Raw genomic sequence first — 16,590 nt, 5'->3', positions numbered from 1 at the left:
CTGCCAGAAGGATATAAGGGAAAGGTAATTGAAAATAGGGGGTGAGAAGTCCCTGGTCAGGGGACAGATGCAACCCTGAACAGGAAGTATTTCTTGCTGTATGGATGTGACTGACCAATGTTTGGTTAAGGTTAGTATTTGTTTTCAGAGGAAAATGATTTCTGAACATGCATATATTCATGTGCAGGTGATTCCAAATAAGGAAAGTGATTAAGCCCAGAAGATATGACAGGAATGGAAAATAACTGATAAATAGGAGAATTGAATAAAAAATGACACATATAGCCTACTCAGGGAAAAATACAAACTGTAAAAACGCACTTTATGCTGTGATTTACAAAATGTGTAATGGGGAAAAAACTGATCAGGTGTTAAGTATACACTCTGGTACTTCTAAAACTTTTTAATCCTGGACTTTTTCAGTATATGTGTTTGAACTATTAAATCTTTAATCCTACTAGCAAACTGTTGTAGGGAAGGGGTAATTCTGGGCCTTGAAGTTAGAGAGATGTATATAATTTACAGATGATTCAGAAGATGATTACAAAGATGAAAGGAGGAAAGTAAAAGGTAAAGAGAGTTTAGAAATATAGAAATTACTAAATTGTGTAAGAGTTGAGAAATGAGAGTTGAGAAATGAATATATAACTTTTGAAACAAAAGCAAGGATTAAGCCTCAGTTATGTTAGAAGGAGTTCCACTTAGAGATAGGGAAGAATTTCTAGAGAAAAATGGCTGTTAAACACACTGTAGCCAGCCAAGGAGTCTCCTGGCACCATTAAGTTGTAAAAGGAACATAGCTTGGTACATTTTGAGTTTTGTGCCTACTAAGATCCCTGGTAAGAGGACAGCTCACCTCTGATGGTTACATGATATCAACCTTTTGTAGTAATAAGGGAAGGTGGATATGTAACTACAAAATAAATGTAAAACATTCAAATATAAATGCTTAGCATTGTTTTCCTAGAATGCTTTTTTTTAGGGTCGCCTGACAAAATGCCTACATATTTTCAAAATGCAGCTAAACTATTCCTTCCTTAATGGAGTTCTTTCACATTCCTTCGAAGTAAAGATGCCCCCCTCTATGCTTTCATACCTCTTTTAAGGTATTTATCACATGGTATGAAAAAGAACATATTGACATTTTATTTTTAATTCACTTTATTTAATTTTTGAGTAAGTAATGCATTCACATGAGTCAAGAATGAGAAATGCCCTTCTCATCCCTCTGTCTCCTATCTGCCCTTTTTCCCTCCTATGCACACAAAGGTAACCACAGTACTACTTTTATTGTGAATCCTTCCAAATGATCATTTTGCATGTATAAGCAAACTGAATATATATTTATATTCTCCTAACTTTTTATCCAAATGGCTTCATATATGTTGCTATCCCTATTAAGATGATGATCAGCATCTATTTATTAAAACAATGAGCATACTGGTAAGACAGAATTTTTCTTTCTTTATCCCAGAGAAACCTCCTGTGTCCCCACTCAGCAGAGGTAAACTAAATTGGGTCACAATTTGAAGTCCTCAGCTAGCCCTTTTACCAAAGAAGAGTAGAATGCTGATAGATCACAGTGCTAAACTTTTAAATGACTCTGACCTCTCCAGAAAACAGAGGTTCTTATCAGAGTAACACAGTTTAACCAACATTAAAAGAAAATACAAATTCTCTTGGCCATGAAGCAAACTAAATAATGGGAGTTATTAAGAGAGAATAACAGATTTCTTGTAAGAGAGAAAAGTATCTCATGTGACTAAAATGATTCAGCTATAAATATGCTTATTAGTGAAAAACAGTGTCTTTATTTTCTATGACTCAGTTTTTGGAAAGAGTTGCAGAAATAGACTACTAGAGGTTTTAAAGATAATTTAAATCATTTAAATAGAAGTTCTCTTCCTACTGGTACTTCTTGTATTAAAGACTCAGGGAAAAAATTACTGAGTAAGCAGGATCTAGAAAGGTCTGATAGTTCAAATCAGCTCATACCAGGGAGGAAGTAAATCATATGAGTAATGCATATTTTTTCTTAGAAACAAATTACCAAGGGCAATTTTTTCAAAATCTGTGAGACTCTGAGATAGAGACAAATTATTTTACATGATAAGTGAGATTCATCAAACTGCCAACTATGTGGTACACTGAAAATAGATTTACTTATGTCTCAGAGTGTGCTGTTCTAAAATAATCACAACTGCAGCAGCAAAGACAGATGGAACTGACTGAATGAAGTACATCAGCAAGAGGGGATACCAACTGTAATGGCTTGATTTTTATCTGGCATTTGGTGAACAAAGCTCATTTTGAGGTATAATTTAAATGGTTTTAGGTGTTTTGTCTCTTCAGGTAGTAGTAACTCTAGCAATGGCACAGTATAAAATTTAGTGCTAAGTTTCAAAGGAACTGAAGTCTAATCTTGGCTTTGCTGCTGAATTGCTATGGATTTCATTCAAGTCTCTTACCTCTGATTTTCAGTCTCAAGTGATGGGATCAGATGATAATTTGCTGTATTGTTAAGATCCCTTTTAGCTGTGAAATTATTTTGGAAAAATGGGGAAACTAAACAAAAAGAATGGTCATGTGGCCTGCTTAATCATGATCATTTTATGATAGGTGAGCAAAGTGGAAGTATTTATGGGATCTCTGGTTGATTGAAAATCAGAACATAAAAAATTTGAAAACTTTTATTTAAGCACTTTGGTTTCTTTTTCTATAAAAAGTGATGTCATCTTAACAAGTGATGTCTGTCAGGTTACTACGTGGATATTTTGTGTTACTCTTTTTTTGTTTTGTTTTGTTCTTTAAACTCTGACAACTTGCCAAGCGTTTTATTTTGCCCATATGGTATAGCACTTGTGGCAGTCAAGGTATAAGATAGATTTGTGAGTTGGGTGCCATCCTGAAGGAAAAACCTGTAAAATATCTCTCCGTTTGCAACACTAGTAAGTACATTATATATACAAGTGAAAGTCTTAGCATATTTCGGCATTCTTGCCATTTAAGTCTGGAGTAACAATAGTCACTATAAGTACTGACGTAGATAAAAGAGGAAGATAATAAGGTGTCTTTCTTTTGGGTTGTTAACATGTTTCATTTATAAAATGTAATCTAACAAATTCTGGATAATTTTAACTAATTTGGAATGTGATTTAACTAAGATACTAGGAAAAAAAAAAGTCTAGAGAAGTAGAAAAAAGCCCACTAAAACTGGGAGACACCTGGAAAAAAGGCCTGACCAATCTTTAGACATAAAATTTACTTATTTGAAACGTAGGGAGGGCACCTATTTATTAGACTGATTTCTCTCCTCAGGCCTTAGAAGAAAGCCTTTCAAAAAAGGGGTGTTATCTTTAAGTCAGTACTACTAACCGATATTCTCTTTAGTGTTAAAATATTCTTACCTGACTTTTTTTTCTAAACCATTCATTATACAGACTACTGTGAAGAAAAGAAAGTCTTAAATGGTAAGTCATATAAATTTATAGTAAAAAGAAAAATCAATCACAGTCACATGATTATATACCATATTGCTTCATAGAATTATCTGGGATATTTAGGGCTTTTTTAATACAAAAGATATTTTTACTTGCCTAAACTTAGAGAATTTGACAGAAATTTACAGATTCCTTATTCCAGCCATTACTTTTACAGTGGTCCCTTCTGTAACGTCCCTGAAACTGTTCCTCTGCCCTCAGTTTGAATACTTAGAGTGATTAGTTCCACCCTCAGAAGCAAAACTGAACAAGTCACCTCAGGTGTGGAGCTCATCTCCAGTGTTTGCATACAGATGCTGAGCAGCCTGTTAACCTACTCTTCTCCAAGCTCAGCAGCTCAATCTTTAGCTATTCAGTATGACTTAGAATTAAGACTGACATATCTCCTAGCACCTGAAAAGTATGGTGTGGTGGTCAGTACTGACTCATGAAATGCATGGGCTTGCTCTGACTAAACTATATTATTAAAATAGAAATAGTTTTTTTTCTCCCTGTTTGTAATAGAAAATTATAGAAACTCAGCTAACAAACTAGAATTCTAGATGAATTACCTCTTCTTTTTTAACTTGAGGAAATAGTCTGTATTGTAGACTAATTTATGGAACTTGTGATGTGACACCTGAAGTTTTTTGTCTGATAGTAAACATCACTACATTAAATGAAGGACCAGTCTTAGGATTCGTCTGATGTTTGACTTCATTGTAAATCTAGGCAAACAACCCTTATATAAAGACTAATTACTGATGGACTGGGCCTTTCCTTTCCCACCACGTATGACTTCTAGAACCTTTACTCTCCTGTTGCTTTCCTTTGGATACACTGCATTTAATATCTCAGTTAAAGGTGGCCGTAAGAATGGAATGTTAACACTCACTCTCCAGCCGGTCTGGCCAGCATAGTTACCTCTTGGGACCTTGGATCCTGGAAGATTGCTTTATGTGTGTATTTATTAGCTGCTTCTCATATTTGCCGAAGTCTGTGTATTTGCAGATATGAACTACCTGCCTTCTGTGTCATTATCCAGACAATTGTTTAAAATACTGAATGAGATAGACTACTATAGTAGTATACTAGAAACTTGATACCTTCAAACTGATAACAGTTCATTAGCACTTTTGGAAAGGAGAATGTTCATTCAGTCTACATAACTAGTTAATTATTTTAGTCCACATTCACTGCAGGTTCCTTCATCTTTTCTAGAAAGATATTATGTAAGGTGTTCTGTTTGGCAGATGTTGAAGTGACACATTTCAGAGCCTGTATGACATTGTTCCATTTTACCAAGTTATATATGTGTGATATGGTGTAGTTTTAAAGAACATTTGAAAATTATCTCATTTTCTCTCTCATGAGAGACTACAGGGCAGATTGCATTGCTGGTTTGAATTTGAGAAAGAGGAAACACTGTTTTTCATAAGATCTCAGTGGTGACACTGATATCAAGTACAGATTTCCTGGTTGTAATTAGATAATATCAGATCAAAACTAATGACTAATGATTCCTGTTGATAGTTTTTTCATACATAAATTGTTAGATTATGATGTGTTTATTTTTTTATTTATACATTGAAGATGTCTCCAAAAGAGAAAGACCATTAATCTCTTAATAAAACATCTTTCAACATTTCTCAGAAATTTAGTAAGCCATCTTTTCTTGTTTTTTGTCATTTAAAAAAAATACATTTTAATTATTGTAGTCTTTTTGTTATACCTGTTGTTTTGTGGTAGAACATCCTTCCTTAGGGCTCACTGCTAGTTGGTTCATAACTTCGTCTTTGTTATGTCACGTTTCTGAGTCTTCCTTTAGGTTTATCTGAAAATTAATTGTTCTGCAGCATTACTTGGTTAGAGATGGAAGCTGAGTAAGTGAGGCTTGAGCTCAGGGCTCATGATCAGCTCCTCCAAAAAATATGGCTGTTTAACAACTTATGCTGCACTTAGACTTGGGTTTAAACAGAAGCTTTTGTGCTAGAAAGAATCCTGAAAACCTCTAAATTATCTTCTCTCAGAGGTACCTCCCATCTCTAACTTTATGTAATTAACTGTGACTTTTAGTTTGAGAATTCCAACACTCACCAGAGACTAAACACAAATTTCTTTTTCCTGCACAGCTTGAGAAATAGAAATATAATTGAAGAAGTGATTTTCAAAAGTTTTTTAGTAGCAGTATTCTTTTTTTTGCCAAACTAAATCTTACAGATATAAACAGTGCACTCCTGTTGTAAGAGGGAAATACTTAGTGTTCATAGAATCTCCAAAGTTCTTCTGTGTCTCAGAGTTTTCTAAAACAATTTGAAAACCACAGTTTCAGTGGGCTGTTAAAATGCAGTGTTGATGCATGCCCACAAGAGTAACTAAGATGGAAAGACAGAACACCATCTGTCAGTGAAATTGTAAAGCAACTGGAACTCTCAGACACTTCTGGTAAAAAATATGAGTTGGTACAACCACTTTGGAATGAGGATATGTGTTAAGAATGTACATGTACATACACAAGAATATTTATAATAGCAGTATGCATAGTAGCCCAAAACTGGGAACCTAAATGTCCATAAACTGGAGAATAAATGAATTCTGGTATATCTATACAATGGTAAAACAGTAATAAAAGAGAACAAACTACTGATGCATTCAACGGCATGGATAAAATCTCAGAAACCTCTAGGACTGATTTATTGCTTACTATCAGTCATGCTTAGTTCACATAAAACTGCAATGTCTATGATGTAGGACAAAAAAGCCACACCAAAAGAGAACATCTAATTCTATTTTTATAAGGGTCAGATACAGGCAAAAACTAATCATGATGTTAAAGTCAGAATAAGGGTTTACTCTTGGGGTCAGGGTAATGATTTAGGGGGCACAGGAGGGTGCTGGCTCCAATAGTTTATTAAAATTCATTAAGTAATACTTCTATGATTTGTGTCCTTTTATAATATTTCAGTTAGACATTTACTGACAAGGAAAAGAAGGAAAGAAAAGTGCTGTCTAGATGAATTGTGGCTGTTTGTTTGTTTTTCTTTGTGAAGGCGTGTTTCCCCAGAGCCAAGTGACAGATACATTTGCCAAAGAAGGTCATAGTTCTCCAAGGTATGCATTTTTGTTTTACTTTTTTAAAGCTAAGTCAGTTCTGTACCAAAATGTGCACACTTAAAAACATGAAACAGCCCTGGGTTTGATTTATTGCTTATTACATTAATCATGCTTCTTGACATAAAAACTGTAAAGCCTCATTTTTCAGGCATTGTTAGAAAATGAGCTTTTCTATAAACATAAATTTTTGATATAACTGAAGTTTGATCTATTTTAAACACCTCAATTTTATAAAACAATTCAAAAATATTTTTTCTGGTTAAAAAATATACATTTACGGTAGAAAACTTGGAAAATGTAGAGAAATACAAAAGAAAGTGGTAAAATCAGTTGTAATACATCAATTCTAAATCTATACTCTTAATATTTGCTTTATTCTACCCCATTTGATTCATATACCTATTTCCATATTATTCTATTTTGGTAATATTAGTACTACATTGTATTCTATGAGCAATTTCCTGTCATTAAATATTCTGCAAAAGCATTTTTTGTCTGATTTCCATCATAACACCATACCGTAATTTATTCAGCGTTGATTTTTTATATACCTCGTTTATCAATTTTATCATTTTAGTGGAAATCCTTCAAAATGTATTATTGCACACTAATGGTCTGATAGTAAATTAAACAATCCATATATATTTTTGTCGATGACATTTCAAAAATCCTCAGGGTTATGTGTATTCTTGGTAGTTTTTTCCACCTTCCTCCCACCACCACTAATCTGTATTATAACAGCAGCATCCTGCTGTATTTGTTAAATCTGTTAAATTATTTCATATACAATTTTAAGTTAAAGGCCTAGGATACCTACTCTAGGATTTACCTATGGGTATCTATCTGTAGGTAATAAGTGCAAAAACAGTATCAGTTTGCTCAATAATTATTGCAAAACAGAAGACTTAGTTTTACTTTAAGTTTTACTGTTGACTTATTAACCGACTTTGATAAATTAATTTCTTGAGTAATAATATATTTGTGACAGGGAGGAATAAAGGTAATAAATTATACATGGAGATTTCTTCATAATCCTTAGGAAAATGTGTTAATGCTCTGATAAAAGAAAATTTTAGAAATGTGTAACTTTTATAAAAAGTGTCTTGCCAAAGATATTGTTTGCTTTTATCTAAGTTGAAACACAGGAAGTACAGGTATTTTAAATTTGGAAATAATTACCAGTATATAACGGTAAGACCACTCATAATTTAGAAAAATGTCTACCTAGAGAAATATATGTCCAACTATAGATTTTAAGCCATATGTTTAAGTCATATAGTTATATTTTAAGTTATACTTTATATTTTTAAGTCATATATATTTTTAGATCATATATTTAATGATTTAATATATTAATGCATATGATTGTCAATATAACTTCATTTTTAAAAATACTTTACAGCTATGACTGGTTCCAAACAGACTCTTTAGTCACCATTGTCATATATACCAAACAGAAGGTAAGCACATCTTTAAAATCAGGATAAAAAAGTAACTACTCAATAAATCTTAGCTATGTGCAGGTACTTTTCTAAGCACTCTTCTTGTGTGACTTACAGTAAGTCTATGAGGTAGATCCTTACGTTGTTCCTATTTTATGGATGAGGAAACAGATTAAGTAATATATCCAAAGTTACACCACAGGTGGCAGATGTAGCATTTTGAACCCAAGTAGGCTGGCTCCAAAGAATATGCTTTTAACAACCATGCTCTAGTCTCTTAGAAAAAGGCTAGACTAGGAATTATTTTATGTACTTTCTGTGACTTTTGTTTTTTAAAGCATGGATAACAAAAATGATAATCCCAGGTAACTTCACCATAAGAACTAATTTCTTGCATGTAAATCAGAATTTGAGAGGCAGAAGAGACTATACTGCTGTGGCTGAGTATGCTTAAACCACAGTGGGGTTCATTTGCCCTCTTGAAACTAAAATTAAGGAGTTAATTCATTTTCTAAGTATTTATTAAGTATCTACTTTATTTGCAACCCTATCTTAGAATTCAGGGATCTAATGATGGGCCAGGTACATACATACTTGGCTTTTGTGGGGCTTCTTTTCTCGCCCAACAGGGAAGTCAGGTAAATAAGCAGACAACTTACATCTCCAAACACATCTTCCAGCAGTTGGCAAGATTCCCACCCTTGGGGAACCGTGTAGATTTAAAGATAAGTTCTGGTGGTGCTAGAAATATCTGAGAATGCATGTTACTTCTATAATAGCAGAAGAACCCCCTCTGAGCTGGTGAGTGCCTCTGACTGTGGCAGCTCTGACTATTCTGCAGTAGTGACCAGGGCCAGAGGCACTGCTTGTCCGCCCTTCCACTCTGTCTCGTGTTTGTTTCCTCATCACACAGTCTGAAACCAAGAGGGCAGGGCCTAAGGAGGTTGGGGTCTGCTCCCACGGGTGGTGTCAGTGAAGCACATGGATGGATGACAAAGAGAAGAGGGAAGTTTTCTACCTGGAATAATGTGTTCAATGTATGGTATAAATCATAGGTACCAAAATAACTTGCACCAAAACAAGGCTATGTAAGAAATTAGAGACATTTAAAATTTTGTTAGTTAATTAATTTTTTTATAAGCTGAGGTTAAGAGGTTGTGTCATTTGCCAGCATCACACAGTAATGGAAAGATTAAAATGAACATGGATATGTTGGCTTCTGGTCTGATGCTAATTGTTTTTCCAAATTTATTCAACAAATTTTATTGAGCACCTAGGTACCAAGAAATATTTTAGACAGTCCCTTATACATAGGGCTTAGAGATGAGTACGTAAGGTAAATTATTTAACAAAGACAAATAGACAATTAAAATGTTAATATGTGCTTTGAAGGACAACTGGATTGTATGAGAGAGAAAGTGTGGGTAAGATTTATTTAGCTTTTGGGTTCTGTAATGAAGTGTCATATGAACCTCCAATAATCACCTTAAAAGTATAGTTGCAGAAGTTTGGGGAAAAATTACTTTCTAATCTTTCTCTTTTTGCTTTCTGTTTAAGGATATCGGTTTAGACTCAATCATAGTTGATCATCAGGGTGGTTCCTTTAGAGCTGAAACAATTATCCAGGATCATTCGTTTCTCATATATATTGGTAAGTACTTTAATATTTATTAATGGAAACAACTCCAATTTCCTTTAAGTATGTCAATAACTTGGTCTACAGTCTAGGTAACTGTAATATTTTACCTGATCTTGTCACTTTAGTTTATTATTTGGGGATCAATTTTTCTCTCTTTCCTTAAACTAAAAAAGTGCTAGCAAATGGCAGCACAACCTTACCTCTCCCAAGTTTAAATGATTAATTGCAATCAAAATCAATAATAGTAGGAAGAAATATTTATTGGCCTAGCTTTATAAGTCTCTTTTACTTGGCACCTACAAATGAATCTCTGGAGGCCTGTCAAACATTGGCCATTTCTGTGTGTTTTGAAAGATTACAGGTTTCTCAGAGAAAGAAGTCACGACTAAAATCTGGAATCACAGATGACAGATCCTTAATCCATTTTTAACCCATAATGACTCTAGGATTTTACCCTTTTCTCCTTTTATGAAGGTGATCTTATTCTATAAGGTAGAAGTAAAACAAAAACAAGGAAACTATTTCAAGTAGGTATTCTCCTGTAAAGAACATTTCATTTACTTTTGCAAAACAGATTGAAATTCTCCAGACCTTAGCTGACTCAGGGTTCTCCTCAGTACTTTACTATATTAATGCAGTACCATTAGTCCTGAATTTGATCAGAGTTGATAAATGTTTTTCCTACTTTCCAATTCATTAATCAACCTCAAATCTTAATCCTTTCTTTCAGAAATATATCCTGTCCTATTTTTTGTTAACATAAGAGCTAGTGTATATTGCCTCTTATGGGAGGGTTTTAACCAAACTCTGAGATATCTAGAAAAGTATACATTTTTCAGGAGTGATGTCATGATTTTGAAGTAAAACCTTTGTGCCAGCATTTCTTATGTTTTAAATACTTTATGGATAATTGTGTTCACACTGTAGCTTAACTATATATCTAGCACACATATAAAAAAGAAACAAAAATTCCACAGTCAAAAATATGAAACTTGGGTTGCTGATAATTGGATTGAAAGGACTAAAATAATGAAAATTGTGACTTCCAGATAACTTTGTTAACTCAGTGAAATTTGTGCAGATATTTGCAAAAATATCTCCCCTTTCTGGAATGTAGCTTCGTAAAGTAGGGGCTCTTCTTTTTCACTAATCATTGTATCCATAACACCTTCAGAAAACATAGCACAGATACTCAATAGTTTTTTTCAGTTTGGGAGCACAGTAAGCAGGACAGACAGAGCCAGACCCAAGCCTGGCGGGAATCACATATGTGCACATACGTGAGCATCCTGCCTCAGGTGCTGCCTCCCTCCCTGTGCTGTAGGATTGTCAGTCCATACTGGCCATACCTAAAGACCATACTTTAGACTAGTGTAGGTTTCCAACCACTTGTGGGCAATTGAGTATTTGTTCTTTATTAATGGGGAGAGAAATGGAAAACTTGAAGTATATTTCAATAATTTGACTCAACATTTTTGTGGTCAGAATATGTTTTTCTTAAGAGATTTGAAATAGTACATAAGAGAACCATTTAAAATCGCCACTTAAAATATCTTATATGATATTGTATGAATTGAAGTAAGATTTTAAGTAAATTTATTTTTCTTTTCCAGAGCTAAGCCATGAGATTCATGAAGATTTTTCTGGTAAGCTACCAAAAAATAATTATGTATGTGTACACACATGGGGCAGGGTGGGGGGAATCAGTATTTGTCTTATTTTTCATATGTCCATTTTCATGTTGCAAAACAAATGTGTTAAGTTTTCTTTATAAACAATTATACTAATTTTTAAGTGTGTTCTTTTCCCTCTGATTCCAGGTTTTACTCCCTTTTTTCTTTTGCCTTGTTCCTTTTATCTCTTTGTACTTTCCTTTTTCTCTCCTTAGAAAACAATTCTCTCTTGCATTCTTCCTACCTTCCTCAGCTCGGCACTATGCCTGACATCCAGCTTGCAGAAATACACTAGACCAGACAAATTGTTCTTATGTGTATATTTTTATATATGTTTAAATGTTGACAACATATTAAATTATGAATATTGCTGCATATAAATGCACACTGTGGGGTTTACACTGATGTTTAACAACAGGAGGCTCATCAGAGAATTGAAGGTTTCTTGTTCTTTTGTCTTTTGTTTGTAGCTTTTTTGAGGTATAATTGACAAAATGATAATATATTTAAAGTGAGCAATGTGATGATTTGATATATATATTTATTGTGAAAGGACTCCCACAATCAAGTTAACACATCCATTACCTCACATATTTACCTTTTCTTTTTGGTGAGAACACTTAATTCCACTGTCTTATTAGCAAATTTCAGTTGTATAATACAGTGTTACCAACTACACTCCCAATGTTGTACATTCAATCCTCAGACCTTATTCATTTTATAAGTGACAGGTTGTGCTCTTTTACCATCATCTCCCCATTTCCTCCCACCTCCTAGTACCTGGCAACCTCTCTGTATGGCTTATGTCACTTACTATAATGCTCTCCAGGTTCATCTGTACTGTCACAAATGGCAGGATTTTCTTCTTTTTTAAGGTTAAATAATATCACACATACATACATTTTCTAAAATGCACATGTGGCTTCTTTTTTCAAGTATCGTCAGAGTACCTTAATATTTGTTCTTTGCCTTCCCTTTTCTGTGTATCATAGTAAGCTCTGAAAAGTTTATAAATTAAGCTCTTTTAACTCAAGGACCATGTTTTTACTTTTGTTAAGCTTCACATCAGTGCAAATCAGTGCTCATTAAATTGAATTCATTCAACTGTCTTAAAAGTTGTTAAATTGCTACTGAATTACCTGTTTACAAGTAAGGAAGAACAGATGTTTCTAAAGACAAAATTAAATACTCTTTAGGTCCTTAAAAGTACAGTCCATTCATAAAATTTAATCTGTGTAAAAACCTGTATTTTATTATTATATCCATATTCTAAACTATTTTTAGAATTTTATTTTAATCAACCAAAAATAAAAAGGTAATCTAAAAGGTTTTAACTATTAAAGATTCATATGCCCTTTATAAGGACTCATTCTCCTGAGGCTCTTTCTGTGTTTATTTATTATTTTCTGTGAATTCTGTTGAATTCACTCATAAGAACTCAGATCCCAACTTAAGAAATGTTAAAAAAAAAAGGTATAAATTAAATTTGCTTTTGTGAGTCCATTCAATGGCTAATTGTATATGTTAGCCCCCCTTCTCCTTTTTTTAGCTGCCTTAATTAACTGCCATGGCTATATTTGAGATAATATGAAAACTTGCAATACATATTAGTTTGGTTATTGATAAACTAGGTTAAAGAAGTTAATCTGAATCTAAAATAAATTAAGATGTATTTAACACCATATATGACATAAACAATTTTTATGACTACATATATAAAATCTTATTTATCTTACTTATGATCAATGTCATTCGTATGAGATTGGAACACTTAAGCTATTTGAGAAAATTGTTTTTACAATAAAGTCTTTTATTTAGTGTTTATCTTCTTTTCAGTGCGGGTTGTTGAGAATGTGGGAAAAATAGAGATTGTCCTAAAGAAAAAAGAGAACACTTCTTGGAAATGTCTTGGTCATCCCCGGGAGAATCATAATTCACTTATTCCAAAGAAAGATAGAGGTATGCTATGCTGTTATTTTTAGTCCCGTGTTCATGAAATTGTTGTTAATGGCACATTAACAAGTTTGGAAAGCCATTGTGGTATGAGCCACAGTGTCTTTGTATCACCACTAAGATTTCGAAAGAGAAATCATGTCTGTTATCCACCTTTTTTTAAAATTGAGACATAATTGACATATTACATTTTATTACTCAGGTGTATAACATGATTCAGTGTTTGTATAGATTGTAAAATTATTGCCACAGTAAGTCTAATTAACATCTGTTACTGTGCATAGTCACACAAAAAATTGTTTTCTTGCACTGAAGACATACTTTTCTGGCAACTTTCAAATATACATTACTGTATTGTAACTATAGTCACCATTGCAGGACATTACATCCTTATGATTTCCTTATTTTATGGCTGAAGTTTGTATCTTTTGACTCCTTTACCCATTTCAATTCTCCCCTCCCACCCCCTGCCTCTGGCAACCACCAGTCTGTTCTCTGTATCTGTGGCTTGGTTTTTTGTTTGTTTGTTTTTTTGTTTTTTAGATTCCACATGTAAGTGAGAGCATACAGTATTTGTCTTTCTGCCAGACTCTTTTCACTTAGCATAATGATGTCAGGATCCATCCTTGTTGTTGTATATGGCAAAATTTCAATCTTCTTTATGGCTGAATAGTTTTCCATTGTATATGTATAGCAAGCACATCTTCTTTATCCATTCATCTATCACTGGACATGCAGGTTGTTTCCATATCTTGGCTATTGTAAATAATGCTGCAGGGTACGTAGAGGTGCATGTACCTTTTCAAATTATGTTTTTTTGTTTATTTTCTTCAGTTAAATGCTTAGAAGTAGAATTGCTAGATCATATGATAGTTCTATTTTTAATTTTTGAGGAACCTCTGTATTGGTTTCAGTAGTGGCTATACTAGGTTACATTCCCACCAACACTGCACAAGTGTTACTTTTCTCCACATCCTTGCCAGTACTCATTATTTCTTATCTTTTTGATCATAGCCATTCTAACATGTATAAGGTGATATCTCACCATGGTTTTGACTTGCATTTTCTGTATGATTAGTGATGTTGAACATCTTTTCATATACCTGTTGACCATTTTTATGTTGTCCTTAGAAAAATGCCTTTTCTTATCCTCTGCCCATTTTCTAACTGGATTGTTTGGTTTTTTTGCTATTGAGTTGTCTATTTTTACATATTTTGGATATTAAACCCTATCAGATACATAATTTCCAGATATTTTCTCCCACTCAGTAGGTTTCCTTTTCATTTTATTGATGGTTTCCTTTACTGTGCAGATGTCTTTTAGTTTGATATAGTCCTACTTGTATATTTTTTCCTTTCATTGCCATTGCTTTTGGAATCATATCTAAAAAATCATCACTAAGACTGATGTCAGGGAGCTCACTGACTGTATTTTCTTCTAGGTTTTTTATGGCTTCAGATCTTACATTCAGGTATTTAATCCACTTTGAGTTACTTTTGGGTGTGGTGTAAAATGGTATCTAGTTTCATTATTTTGCATGTGTCTGTCCAGTCTTCCAGCACCATTTGTTGAAGGATGGTCCTTTCCCATTGTATATATTCTTGCCTCCTTTGTCTTAAATGTTTTGACCATATATGCATGGGGTTTTTTTCCTGGGCTCTATTCTATTCCATTGATCTCTGTGTCTGTTTTGCACCATATCATTTTGATTATTATACCTATGTTAGAATAATAATAACATAGTTAAATAACTATGTTAGAAGTCAAGGAGCATGATACCTCCAGCTTTGTTCTTCTTTCTCAAGATATCTTTGATTATTTGGGGGTCTTTTGTGGTTCCATACAAGTTTAGAATTGCTTGTTCTATTTCTGTGAAAAATGTTACTGGAATTTTAATAGGGAGTGCACTGAATCTGCAGATTGCTTTAGGTAGTATGGCCGTTTTAACAATATTAATTCATCCAATCAATGAGCATGGGATAGCTTTCCATTTGTTTGTGTTATCTTCAGTTTCTTTCATCAATGTCTTATAGTTTAACTGCATAGGAATTTCACCTCCTTAGATTAATTTGTTTCTAAGTATTTATTCTTTTATATAGTTGTAAATAGGATTGTTTTCTATATTTTTCTTTCTGGTAGTTCAATATCAGGGTGTAGAAATGCAACAGATTTTTGCATATTGATTTTATATCCTGTACCTTTACTGAATTCATTTATTCTGACAGTCTTTAGGATTTTCTATATACAATATGATGTGATCTGCAAATAGTTTTTCTTCTTCCTTTCTGATTTGGATCACTTGTATATTCCTTGCCTAATTGCTCTGACTAGGACTTCCAGTACTATGTTGAATAAAAGTGGTGAGTGTAAGGATCCTTGTCTTATTCCTGATTGTAGAGGATAAACTTTGAGCTTTTCGCTGTTGAGTGTGATGTTAGCTGTGGGCTTGTCATATATTGTCTTTACTCTGTTGAGGTGTGCTCCCTCTGTACTCACTTTGTTGAGAGTTTTTATCTTGTGGGTAATATTTTAATTTCAGAAAAGTATCAGGTAGCCTTATTTTAAGTACACATTGTGTGTAGAAGGCTATTTTGGACACTGTGATATGAAGCAAAAGGCATCATAAGTTATTTTCCCATGTGAAAGGAGGAACATACACTGACATGATATTAAGGAATACTTCTTTATAAAGAAACAAACCAACCAGGGCAAGTTATGTAGTACAAACTAATATATTTTTTAGGTAACCCCAAGTGAGCAGATGCAGACGAATTTGATCTTGAATGAATGGCTGCAGTAGATGAATTTCAAATCATGTTTCAAAACAACAGAAACAACAATAACTATGGAGGGTTTCCCAGCTAGAGCTTCAAATTGTTACTGGGTACTTGTGCCAGGCATTTTTGCAGGTTGTAGAAAAAGAAAAATGAAAGCCATAAGTAGGAAAAGGTCAAAAAGATTAATTTTACTGAGCAGGAGGTCTGAAAGAACATAGAGAAATAATAGTGTGATCTGGCAGAGCAAAAGAGGAGAGAAGACAATAAAAATGGAAAGAGGTAAAAGTGAAATCTCTTGCCCTGAAATTATCTATATATAGTAATTGAAAAATCATACAAACCAGATAAAAGCTAAGTTCTAGAAATAAATGATACTGAGAATCAAAACCAGGGCTGACCTCCATTTGGAAATTGTTAGCATCAACACTGCTTAAATCTCTCTGTGGTTTCCTGAGGCTCTCGGTGAACTCTTGTCCCTGCCATGAATCTCAGATTGAATCGTGAACCACCAT

The 16,590-nt window shown here is 33.6% G+C and overlaps 1 protein-coding gene across 3 annotated transcripts in view; it reads left to right on the top strand.

The window, feature by feature from the left end:
- The window catches only part of CYB5R4 (cytochrome b5 reductase 4), a 96,146-nt gene that overhangs the window by 49,900 nt on the left and 29,656 nt on the right, over positions 1-16,590 (top strand). Inside the window, exons 5-11 of one of the 3 annotated variants that reach the window (XM_073219392.1) lie at positions 3,441-3,470; positions 6,530-6,590; positions 7,996-8,053; positions 9,593-9,686; positions 11,288-11,320; positions 13,184-13,306; positions 14,743-14,772. In XM_073219392.1, the coding sequence (XP_073075493.1) occupies positions 3,441-3,470; positions 6,530-6,590; positions 7,996-8,053; positions 9,593-9,686; positions 11,288-11,320; positions 13,184-13,306; positions 14,743-14,772 (429 nt within the window). The remainder of the gene's footprint in view (positions 1-3,440; positions 3,471-6,529; positions 6,591-7,995; positions 8,054-9,592; positions 9,687-11,287; positions 11,321-13,183; positions 13,307-14,742; positions 14,773-16,590) is intronic. The other 2 variants (XM_073219393.1, XM_037004922.2) reach the window with 2 other exon arrangements.

The sequence above is a fragment of the Manis javanica genome, chromosome 13, assembly GCF_040802235.1.
Source record: "Manis javanica isolate MJ-LG chromosome 13, MJ_LKY, whole genome shotgun sequence".
NCBI classification, from domain to species: Eukaryota; Metazoa; Chordata; class Mammalia; order Pholidota; family Manidae; genus Manis; species Manis javanica.
Note: the sequence above shows the minus strand (reverse complement) of the source record. Positions and strands in the feature narration are given on the sequence as shown.